Source organism: Lytechinus variegatus, chromosome 1, assembly GCF_018143015.1.
Source record: "Lytechinus variegatus isolate NC3 chromosome 1, Lvar_3.0, whole genome shotgun sequence".
Taxonomy (NCBI): Eukaryota; Metazoa; Echinodermata; class Echinoidea; order Temnopleuroida; family Toxopneustidae; genus Lytechinus; species Lytechinus variegatus.
This window is the reverse complement of record NC_054740.1, coordinates 34477892-34489892: the sequence shown is the minus strand read 5'-3', so window position 1 is coordinate 34489892 and position 12001 is coordinate 34477892. Positions and strand designations below refer to the sequence as shown.

The 12001-nt window shown below is 35.0% G+C and overlaps 1 protein-coding gene across 4 annotated transcripts in view; it reads left to right on the top strand.

Annotated features, from left to right (window-relative positions):
* Positions 1-12001, top strand: part of LOC121412306 (OTU domain-containing protein 4-like) — a 33439-nt gene that overhangs the window by 7734 nt on the left and 13704 nt on the right. Inside the window, exons 4-14 of one of the 4 annotated variants that reach the window (XM_041605195.1) lie at positions 688-734; positions 1991-2063; positions 4842-4923; positions 5263-5444; positions 6462-6597; positions 7338-7402; positions 8127-8227; positions 8820-8908; positions 9729-9909; positions 10785-10898; positions 11512-11674. In XM_041605195.1, the coding sequence (XP_041461129.1) occupies positions 688-734; positions 1991-2063; positions 4842-4923; positions 5263-5444; positions 6462-6597; positions 7338-7402; positions 8127-8227; positions 8820-8908; positions 9729-9909; positions 10785-10898; positions 11512-11674 (1233 nt within the window). Of the gene's footprint in view, positions 1-687; positions 735-1990; positions 2064-4090; positions 4174-4841; positions 4924-5262; positions 5445-6461; positions 6598-7337; positions 7403-8126; positions 8228-8819; positions 8957-9728; positions 9910-10784; positions 10899-11511; positions 11675-12001 lie in introns of those variants that run through there. The other 3 variants (XM_041605194.1, XM_041605196.1, XM_041605197.1) reach the window with 3 other exon arrangements.

Here is a 12001-nt window from a genome sequence, read left to right as displayed (position 1 = left end):
ATGGAGCTCCCTGCACCCTCTGAAACAATTTAAAAAAAAAATTATTTGCTTTTCAAAACATTTACATGAAAATCCTCCATATGAGTGGTGCTCATTTTTTTCTTTGTAATTCTTGTTGCAAAATTGCCCTCAACCTCCTCTGGTGAATCAGCCCCTGTTTCAAATTACGTTGTTCCATTTCATTGGAACATGTTGAGGGTGATATTTTGTGACACAAACCAAGATCATATGGAAATAACAATAATGCGTACATTTTCAAAGAAATAATGTGGTTTTTTCCAATTAATTTTACCGATGCATGATGGAAATTGCTCTGAAGTAAGATTTTTATTTACTGAAATTCACATTTTTTAAACTCATCAAAATGGGTCTTTCATTAACCATATAATTTATATTGTTTAATGAAAGATAAGAGTTTAGAAGCAAACCCAGTGAAATTCAGTGTTGAAAATTCTTTATTGCCACCAAGAATAAACAGTCATATTAGTAATTGTTTTCTATTGATGGGATAGTGATGAATGTAAAGTGTTGATTTATGCACGTTTGATTTAGTTTGTGGGGTTTCCCCACATTGTTTAAAATGTTAAACATTAAAAAAGCATTAACAATTCTTATTGCTACTTTGCCAGTAAATATATGATAGTTTTTTTTTCTGTATTAATATTCACCTGGTTTCCCCCTTTACAGGAATGGGCTGGTCAAGTGGAAATCAGTGCTTTGTCATTAATGTACAAGTAAGACTGTCTGTTTCCTGTTATAGCAATGTGAATGGAAAACATTGTTTTCTTATACTGTTGTCTAAAACATTAACCACACAGGAGATCAATACAAAATGACGTTTCTTCTCCAGGTTGGAGTGTTTTCATTGTGAATGCTTGTGAAGTGTGAACTGTGTAATTGTTGGCCTTGCAACATACCAAAATGATTGAAAAAGTTAGGGCTTGCCTATTCCTAAATATAGATTGAATCGACATTTTTCATAACGTAAGCAGCATTGTTAAAATTGTTTATGGTTTATGAGCGTCCATTGAAAAATAATGTATTTCACGTTTTAACGTCTATTATCTGGCTCTGCAGTACATTGTACACATATAATAGAATATTGAAATGTGTTCACTTTCATGGTAATAAATTGTATGCTCAATCTTGAATCTTGAATGCTTTCAATTAAACGATTGTATACATCAATTAAATGATTGCATGAAATTCTTTCAACAAAAATGATATACTATTAGTCTTTTGAATGGTAATAATAAAGATGAAGTTGGTATGTTTGTATGTTTCTTTTCATTCTTCGAACTTTTATTCCATTCAATTCTTTTTCTTTTAAATGGTAAACAGAAATACTTTCCAAGCTCTGTGATACGTGTATGTACAGTTATGTGCACATGTTTAATGTGTAATACACAAAAGTGGAGTATGTTTAGTATTGTGAAATACAAGTTTCCTGTCTATTGGATATTGCCCAATTTTTGTAGAAAGAATAAGGCATGGGAGAAGAGAAAGAGAGAAAGAGAATGTTATTCATGTACTGTTAGATATTTTTTTGAAAGGGAACAGCTCATTTAACAGCTTAGTGTTTTGGTGTTTTTTTTTTTTTTTTTTGGGGGGGATAAGTATTTGAAGTCAAAAGACCATAAAAAGAACTTTGGTCTTCCCTAAAAGAACATTACAAAACCTGCTCCTATGACAGGGAGTATTTGTATGTAGATTTTTAGGAATTTACCATGTGGTACGAGACAGATACAATTGTATGCATCTGCTGCTACTACTGCACCTTCTACTACAACTTCATGTACGACTGCGACACTGATACCGACCTCCACCATAGGTTACGACTGCTACTTATACTACCAGTCTACTGCAGTAGTAATGGTGTGGTTCTGTGGTAGTTTGATATTATGTTTTTGTACTGGTCATAAATGGTGTGAACTGAATGTTCTCCTGGGCAGAGTCGGGCTCAAGATTATGATATTCTTATATTTCACAGGAGAGATTTCATCATATATCAAGATCCTGGGAAACCCCCAAGTAATGTGACTCAGAATGGATATCCTAACAAAGTAAGTTTCATTTATTCGACTTTTGTATCACAGCATCAAAAGATACAAAATTGGCATTAATTTGACTTAAAATGTTAGGAGTGTTGAACATAGATAAGTGAAAAGCCCTGAGAGGCATTATTCTGATGTACATGTAGGCCTATACATTGCTATAAAATGTAGAATATTATTATTACTATTAACAAATTTTAAACCTGGTTCTTTAATTTTGAGCAGAGAACCAAGAATATTGTAAATTTGAAGCTTGTGTTACATTAAACTGATGATATCATTTGGAGGGATTTATATCTCAACTAATATATGTTTTGCATATTTACTCAAACGTATTAGGGATTTTCTGATTATTACAGGGGAAGTAAGTATTGATGAGATCAGATTTTGATAATTTGACATATGTTAAAAATGTATGAACAGAAGGAGCCTATGTGTTGCAAAACATTTTTAAACCCACTCTTTTATTTGGGGGGGGGGCAAGTTACAGGTGTTGCAAAAATGCATATGATAGTCAAGGTTTTTTTTTCAGAATGAAAGAGTTTACATGCTTTTTAATTTCTAATACCAAATGCATTGACTACATACAGTAGATGTACAGAACCTTGTACAGAATCTGATCTTAGACAGATTGAAAGGAGACAATAGGTTTTATGCAAAAATAACCTGCCTTCAACATTGCCAAGCATGTAACAGATTGATCAAATAGTTTCTGAATCAAAAGTCAGAAAATGTTTGAATTAAAATACTAGAGCGGCAGGCCTCTCAGTAAAGTTTGCCATTGGCTTTGTCTGCTGAGCTTGATGATGTGGGTATTCATAGTTCAAAAGTGAGACTTGTATTGAAGCATGTGAGAGCAGTATTAAGAGGATGTTGTTAATGATGCAGACAAAGAATGTTAGCCTGCCTTTTTCAAACCTCCTTTGTGACTTTAATTCATCCTGATTTCATAATCATTGATCAGGAGGCGTTAGGAGTCTCTTTGATTGTTATATGCAAAGCCATCACACATTTTCAGAAAGAAAGAATTTCCTGTCAGGATACTTGTGCAGATGTCAACAATAGATAGAGATTCAAAAGGATTACCTAGATTTTCCTGAAGCCTTTCAAAGGCTCTGAATTATCTGATTGAATAATTACATAGAGCTTTTCTCAATCTTTTGTACACTAAGTCTTCATTAAATGGCATTGGCATTTACTTTGCAATTTGTTAAGGGTTAAAGATTTTCTTCATACAAAAATCATAAACAAAAGATGTTGAAAGTCATGTGTAAAAAGGGTATTAACAAATTTCAGTTCATAAAATGAAGTAAAACTTATACTTGTTGCAGCTTATTAATAGTGTACAAAAGTTCAATCTCCATTTTATATACAAACTTCAATGTCAATTATTCTTCTGAAAACAGTCATCCTGATAAATAATGGTGGTTCTTAAAGGCCAAGTCCATCCCAGAAAGTTGTTGATGTGAATCAATAGAGAAATATCAAGCAAGCATAACACTGAAAAATTCATCAAAATCGGATGTGAATTAGAAAGTTATGCATTATAAAGTTTCGCTTCATTTTCATAAGACAGTTTATGTAAATACACAACTCAGTGATATGGAAATGAGAGAGTCAACGATTTCCCTCGCTCACTATTTCTTTTGTATTGTTTGAATTGTACAATATTTCAATTTTCACAGATTTGACAACAATTGCCAAAATGACTGAACCACAGGGAAAATTAAAATATTTATTTTCCTAGGGTTCAGTCAATTTGGTCATCTGATTTTGATTAAAATTTCAGTGTTATGCTTGTTAGATTCTTCCCATTTTATTCAAATTAAGTTTTTGTTGGGGTGGACTTGTCCTTCAATGAATGTGCAGGGGAGGGGGGGGGTATAGGGGGAACAAGTCAATCTTACGCTCAAGTTTGTATCAAGATACAATATTCTTGAAAATGACATACATGTATGAACAGTATTAACCCATTAGCCTATTTATCCCTTTTTCCGTTGTCCGTCCGTCACAAACCTAATGACACATAACTCTAAACCGTAAGTCGCTTTTCAAACAAACTTGGACAGTAGATGGACTTGAGGGACCTGCATGCTATGCTACAGTTAGAGGTCACATGGTAAGGTCAAAGGTCATTTTCAGGTCAACGTTAAAGTTTACATGCAAGACTCTCTTATGACACCTAAGTCTGTAGCCGTAAGTCACTTTTCAATCAAACTTGGATAGTAGATGGACTTGGGGGACCTGCATGTTGTGCTGCAGTCAGAGGTCACATGGTAAGGTCAAGGGTAATTTTCAGGTCATCGTTAAAGTTTACATGCCAGACTCTCTTATGAAACCTAACTCCGCAATCGTAAGTCGCTTTTCAAACAAACTTGTATGGTAGATGATCTTGGGGGACCCGCATGTTATGCTGCAGTTGGAGGTCACATGATAAGGTCAAAGGTCATTTTCAGGTCAATGTTAAAGTTTACATGCAAGACCCTCTTATGACACCTAGCTCCGCAACTGTAAGTCACTTTTCAACCAAACTTGGATGGTAGATGGACTTAGGTGACCTGCATCTTATGCTGCAGTCGGAGGTCACATGGTAAGTTCAAAGGTCATTTTCAGGTCAACATTAAAGTTAATGTGCAAGGCTCTTATGACAAGTGTTATTCCATCCCAGTCATTTCACAATAAAGTTTCAATACACAATTTTGTTATGTGCCCTTGCAAATCAATATTTGTGGTTATTTTCATAAGTTGGCGAGACATAAATAATTTTTGCCTTGTGTTTCATTACAGGTGCTTCTTTGTTTCTCCAACAATAATCATTATGACAGTGTATTCACCAAGCAGTACCAGAATAGTCTTGGGGTGTGTCAATGTAAGTATATACAACTTGAAGGATTTATTGTAGGTCATAAGAGGAATTGTCAGCAGTATGTTAAAAGCTTCCGTTATAAGCTACTGAACTCGTGCTGTTTGTTTGGGAATTTTGTCGTAGCATTCTTGGAACTTTAGTTTTATGCACTATATTTGTATAGGCTACATTATTTTATTCTCTGTACAGATTGCATATTGTTGTGATAACTCTTAAAAAACATATATTTGCCTTATCAAGGTGTTTATGTGAATGAAATCTGAAGGTAAAATAATGAAAGTGCATGTGTCCAGCTTCACCTTCAAGGGGTTTATTTTGTTCTATCTCTCTTCTATAATACAGCCATTGTGTATGAGATCTTATACAAGAGAGTGTTCAACATTGCCAAGGAGGCTGATGAAGCTGTAGAGGTCTTACGGAACTCGCCAGGCAAGAAGCCCCATTCAAGACATTATGGATACTCAGATCATGGGCCCAATGCAGGAGGTGATTCACTCAATCAACGATCACCAAGGAGACATGAGGTATTAAACAATTTTAGGGTGAATGAAAAGGAAGAAAAATGATAGTTCTTGATCATTCAAAGTTTCCACACTTTATTCAAGGAGTACTGAAGATGTAGACTCAAATATGCTTACTAGTATCCGACCACACACATTTTCCTTGACCCCAGAAAATTAGTCCCACCTCTTTACATGGGTAAGCTCAGCCCACATTAGTTTCAAACAAATTGTTCCCAAATTAGTTTTACATGGTAAATAGCAAGGTACAATCTGCCCTTGTTAAAAATGGGGATTAGCTGGCTTTATTCTAGCTAGGCAGTTATGGTATTGTGAGCTGTAGTCTGAAACCAAACCAGGCTTAGAAAGGGGAGGGGGGAGGGGGGCTAATCATTAGCCAATCACAGAAGTTGAAGTTCACATTGAATGTGTGTTGTGTGGCAAAATCATCAATATTCATGAGCAGTGCAATAGTCCTGAGTTAAGGTGTTAACCCTGACTGAGCAATTGTTTGGGGTTAAGAAAGATAGTCTGAACCCCCCCCCCCTCAAAAAAAAGATATGGGTTAAGGATAGTCAAGGATTAAGAATCTTTTGTCTGAATAGCATAAAATAAAACATATTGCGTGGGGAAAACATTAAAATATTAGGTAATGTGTCTGTGTGTTTGTATTGCAAATGTTATCAATAAAACTGTTAGGGAGAGGAAAGATAGGTCATTGAATTAAAATACATCAATATAACATGTACATCATCACCATCTGCAGTGCCTAACAAAATTAATGATTGGTACATTCAAATCATTCAATCCTGTTGGGCCTGGCTTCTTCATCTCGAAATCATCTCTTAGATCCCCATCACATATTGATGCTCGTTGGTAGCAAACTAGCAATCCTGATTTTCAAATTGTGTACAAGAGCCTATGGAATAAGGTCTCCTCCCCCCCCAAAAAGAAAAATTGGACAAAAAAAGCTCATGAAATCACCCCCTATGTTAATAATCTAAGAGTACCCAAAACACGTTTCTTTTGTTTTATCAACAGGATGAGGAACGTGACAGGTTTGGAAGACTGAGGATAGAAAAAAGACGTCCTCCTCTGCCCTACAAGGTAGCCAAGGCTTTGGATCCAGATATGTACAGGAATGTGGAATATGACTGCTGGAACGCGGGAAACAAAGGTATTATTCTTACCCTTATACATTTTGTTAATAGAGTACATGCATATTTTTTGTTCATTTTTATTGGTTTTATCATTTTCATTTGTTTAGTTATGATGATTTTCTTGCCCTGCTGACCAGTAGAAACTAGATTAAGAAAGAGTCACTATTGTGGTTATAAACTTGGGTGATAAATACAATTTTTATCTTCAATTTGTTTGAGATTGAAAAGGTTTTTTGATAGGTATAGCGATGACAATTGTGTATACATTTCAAACTGTTCACTTTTGTTGGTAAGTCTGTCAAAGCAGGAGTCATATAAGTCATTTATGACATATGTTACAATAACCCCATTAATTGACCAGTTTTACCTTGAATATAGATATACATTTCAAATGCACAAAGGTATTACAAAAGTATGTGTGTCCTTATTTGAAGACAATTATAGTGTTTATCAATGACATTATATAGAGTGAGCCCTGAAGACATAGCTGCAGTGAAAGACTAGTCTGCGGGCACAGACCCCGATTGGAACTTTACCAACACTTGCTATTTCTTCTTTACATATAAAAGTCAATGGCAGGAACCTTGGGTTGCCTATTCATACCAGTTTCATCAAGTGAAGGGTTTATACTGAGACAGCAGAAATAGTTCATGCCATATTTCATGAATTTCTTCCCGATAAACTTGTCAAAGGGTTGAGCTATCATTTTGCGGGTGCTCTATTTCAACATTTTAATCTGATGTATTATTATATTTAGAGCAAGTACATCAGGACTATCTACTGGCCACAGGTCTGCAATTTTGTCCTGGAGACAAAGTACAGGTAAACCTTGGATTGATTTTCATTAAGATAAAAAAGACAGTTGAATTATTTGTTTAAACTGTCATCAATGGTAAAATTTCTCACTCGTGCATACTGAATATGTAAACGCATTTCAACATATCTACAAGTATAAGAATTTTTCAATACAGCTTATATTCAAAAGTTTCTTCTTTTATATCTAATACTTAAAAATGCTAGTGTAACAATAGATGTTTGTTTTGAAATATTGCAGAATAAGTTAGATTGTTATTGTTAGATATGCAAATATTTAGCAAAGACCTGCTATATAATATATGAAGTTGATCTCACCCACCTTCTAAATGCATGTAGAATTAATATGGGATGTGATTCTTATTGAGTTATTCATTTTTAATAAATGATAAATAATAATATAGGAATTATATATAGTGCATATATCTACCTAGTAAGGTGCTCAAGGCGTTCCTATATTACCCGACTGCTAGTCTACCTATTCCGTTGTGCACAGCTTTTTGAGGAATTCTTCCTGCTGGTACCCATTTACTTCACATGGGTTGAGTGCAGCACAATGTGGGTAATTTTTTTGTTAAAGCAAAATGTGCCATGACTGGGAATCAAACCAACGTCTGTCAAATTAAAAGACAAATAGTCTTAACCACTAGACCTCGACACTCTCACAAAAATTAATATCATTGGTGATGAAGATTAATTAGCTTTTCTTTGTTGATAATTGTTCCACTGACAGGTGGTCATTGATGATAGTAAGAAATGGTACAGTGCTCATATCCAGGAGGTCAAGCCAGATAAAGGACCCATTACAGTCTTTGTGGAAGATCTAGGAGAAAAGTGAGTCTTTTATTCTTAATCAACATACGTAAAAGCTTTTTAATGTCCTTCAAAAGGAAATTTATTTTGCTACTGGTTGTTACAAGAATATATACAGCATAGATAAAGTCTACGAATCTGTAAACAAACAATATGAATATATACATACAGGTATTGAGTTATGATACATATAGGAGACATAGTGAAAGAATTCAAAGTGGTAAAGAATAGTAATAAGGATGCTATTTTTTCTTCATTGTAAAGTTGTATGTAACTTATGAACAGCATTATGAAATGGACCGCTGGTAATGATGATATGGGACACTTGTTCAGCACATAATCAAGTGTACATGTACTCTATGGAAAGTAGGATTGTTTCCTTGAATGTTTTGTTCTGAGTGCTGCATAAGACCTTTGGTGTTGTGCATAAAAATATTAGCTCAGGAAATGATACAATAATAATAATACTTATTACTTATATGGTGCTTTTCTTATAAGGCACAAAGCGCTTACAATGAAAATACTTAAAATAAATAATATAATGCTAAAACCAACTACAAAATATGCACTATAAAAATAACACTATTACTGCTGTTTATTTAATTTGGTACAGGTATGAGATTCCAGTGAAGAATGTGAAACCACACCCCTCCAATCCACCAAGATCATGGACTGTAGTAGGCCCGCGTGGGAGCTTTAAGGGTGCGTCAAACTATCACCAGAAATATAGTAACGGTGTTCAGAATGGGGGTAAGATACCATCAGATGGATCATGGAGAATCTTTTGTGCTGATATGAACATTGCATGTTAATTAACTTCAGAAAGATTTGATGGAAGTATGTTGCATTAAAGTATGGATTATAGTATTAGTCTCGGCCCATCACAATTAAAGTTCATTATGTTTGGTATTCTTCGCTTGTAAACTAATGCACATATAGGCCAAATTGGGAATTTTTTTTTTTCTTAGTCTGTAAGCAGACATCCTTGAACCTTGAAGAGTAATCCCTTTCAGCAGCTTCAAAGCTATCCCGGGATGAAAACATCCTGTGTATCAGTGTGAGGTGCCATGGTGAAGTAATTTGAAATTTCACTTATATACATTAAAAGTTAATGTGCACCGTGCAAGTAAAAGACATTGTACTAGTTTGTGTGTTTTTATCACTTCCTTTGTGGGCATATGCATTCGACTTATCTTTAAATTGTATTACCTTTCAGGCTTTCAGTGATATTTTCAGACACTGTTATTTGTCGGTCTTTTTTATATGTTTGTATATATCATATTATTGTATAAATTCAGCCTGTTGGGTGCTATTTTCAGTATTTGTAGATAAACCATTTAACAATAATAATCATAATAAGAAGAAAACACACACACAATAGGGAAATGCTCTTATGCTAGAGATTTAAAAACTTCCCTTTTTAACTTTATGATTGGGGTGATAATTTCTGGTTTTACCCTCACTAATGAAGATTTCTGTCTTTATGAAATGTCATGATGCACAGCAATTGTTTTCTACACAGATTTCAGACCAAGAAGCAAACCACCTGTCAAATGGGGGTCGCGTGGTCAGAGCGTGATGGTATTAACCCAGTCTTTCCCCCCTGGAGGAGAGCCCATGGGTGAAGGTCAGAATATACCCTTCCAGATGAGAGGCCAGCAGAATGGAAGTCATAAGGGACCAAAATCACCCTCCTCATATAGGTAAGTGAATGCAAAGTTTATGCAAGGTATTTATTTGGCTGGAGATTATGGATTGTTGTTGCTTATGGGATCCACTCTGGGATTATTGACTTTTCATAGGGGCATTGTACAGGGACAGATATGTTTTCAAGGGCCCGTATTCTTAAGTCAGGTTTAACTTAAACTCAGGTTTAAAGTTTTGGTTTAAGTATGGATATCCAATTGTTACATAAATCACTAATGGTGGAGATGTCATGTTTCAGCTCATTTGGCTCTCAATTCATTCATGATTGTCTAGGAAGTATAAATCGATGATTATCTTCACCATCGATGAATCAGGAGAGAGCACAACTAAAATAAGAAACATACAACTTAATTAAAAAATTGAGACTTTTGGCTTCCCAAAATTTTAGCACAGAGTTAGACCATGGTCTAAGTTAAACCTGACTTCATTATACGGGCCATAGTCTTCTAGTGTGATTGACCAAAGTGATCGTGGAAGAATATTCCTCTACAAACGCTGCATGAAATAATGCATTCTATGGTATCCTGTAATAATTGTAGTGTTTATTTGCCTTTGAGATCCCAAATTCTGTTAAAACGATCAAAACATATTTTTTTATCCCAATTAATGTAAGATGTCACTGGCCTGTTCTAAACATTTCTTGGTACCACTATTGAAACAAGTCTTTTTTCTGGATAGAATTTCCACTTAATGATTACCAATGGTTACTTTACATGAATTTTAGATTACCCTTTTTGAATCAGAAATATAATTACATTGAATGGAACCCCCGTAGATCTACTTAATCAGTTCTTCTGGACAGTGGGGGATACACATTGTAGATTAGCCATTTGAACATGTGAAGAGTAATTTTATGCATGCAACCCTGTAGGTCTACCACACCACCCCCTCGGTTTATGAACAGGGGTATTGAGGGCCACCTGGAGCAGATAGGGAGAGGGAGAGCTCCGGGGTACCAAGGAGCACACATGATGCAAGATAACAGGTCAGAAAGGAACGAAGAGAGAGTGGGCAAATGAAATGGGATTATCAACTAAGGTGGCACATAGGGAAGAATATCCTTTATTTTACTTTTTATCTCTTTATTACATAGCCCTGTTTGATATTTTATTTTACTCATCAGACTTGTTTCAGATGATACTTATTATTGTACTTCTTTGCGATGGTATTATTTTTAACATTGTTACTTTGGTACTTCATGAAAGGGATCAATGATTTGTAAAATGGAATTTAATTATGAGTGCACATTTCGGTGTGCTGGTAAATCCTTTGGTCTCAAAATAATGAACATTTTGAGGACATCTCAGAAAAAAGCTGTATTTTCAAATTTCAGCAATGGTAGCTAACTCACATTATCAAAAAACAGTCTCCTAATTCCAGAATAGAACTCTTTCTATGCAAAAGAAGGTTGCTACTTATGTCATCCTAACTCAATTTTTTCTTAGCTGTGCTCAAATTCTAAATTTTGAGACACCAGGTGTTTTACCAACTCATGAAATATAAAACTCTAAAAATGTAAATCTGTGCTTGTAGAATAGGAAATGTAACATGAGGTATTCTATACATTTGTACTTCATGATTCTATGATGACTTAACAGGGGAAGCAGAGGACGAATGTGTAACCCCGGTATGCAGGGTGGTGGGTATCCTTACGACGGTGATACATGTATATCCAGTGAAGAGATGGAGGATAGGAAGTCTTTCGAAGAGAACCTGGCCATCTACGAAGCTCAAGATCCTACCATGTTTCCACCTCTGCATGTAAGTTCCCTTGAATTGTGACATTAAACATGCTTTGTGTTGCCCATGAATGAGTATGGTGGAAGGAGGTTACCTTGATGCACACCTCTTTCTACCAAACAATAACTAGCTGTTATCCATTTGTTTGTTATCCCCCTCTTCCTAAAGAAAATGAAAGAGGGGGTTTGTGTTTGTACATGAGTGTAGATGCTTGGAACAAGATACATCTTCAGCGAAACTTTATTAGAAGAAAGAATACATACAAAGTATAGAAAGAATATATAGAAAATACAGAAGGAATATATTGTGTTTGTTCTATCATAGTGAGCATCTGGACCATTGTACCTC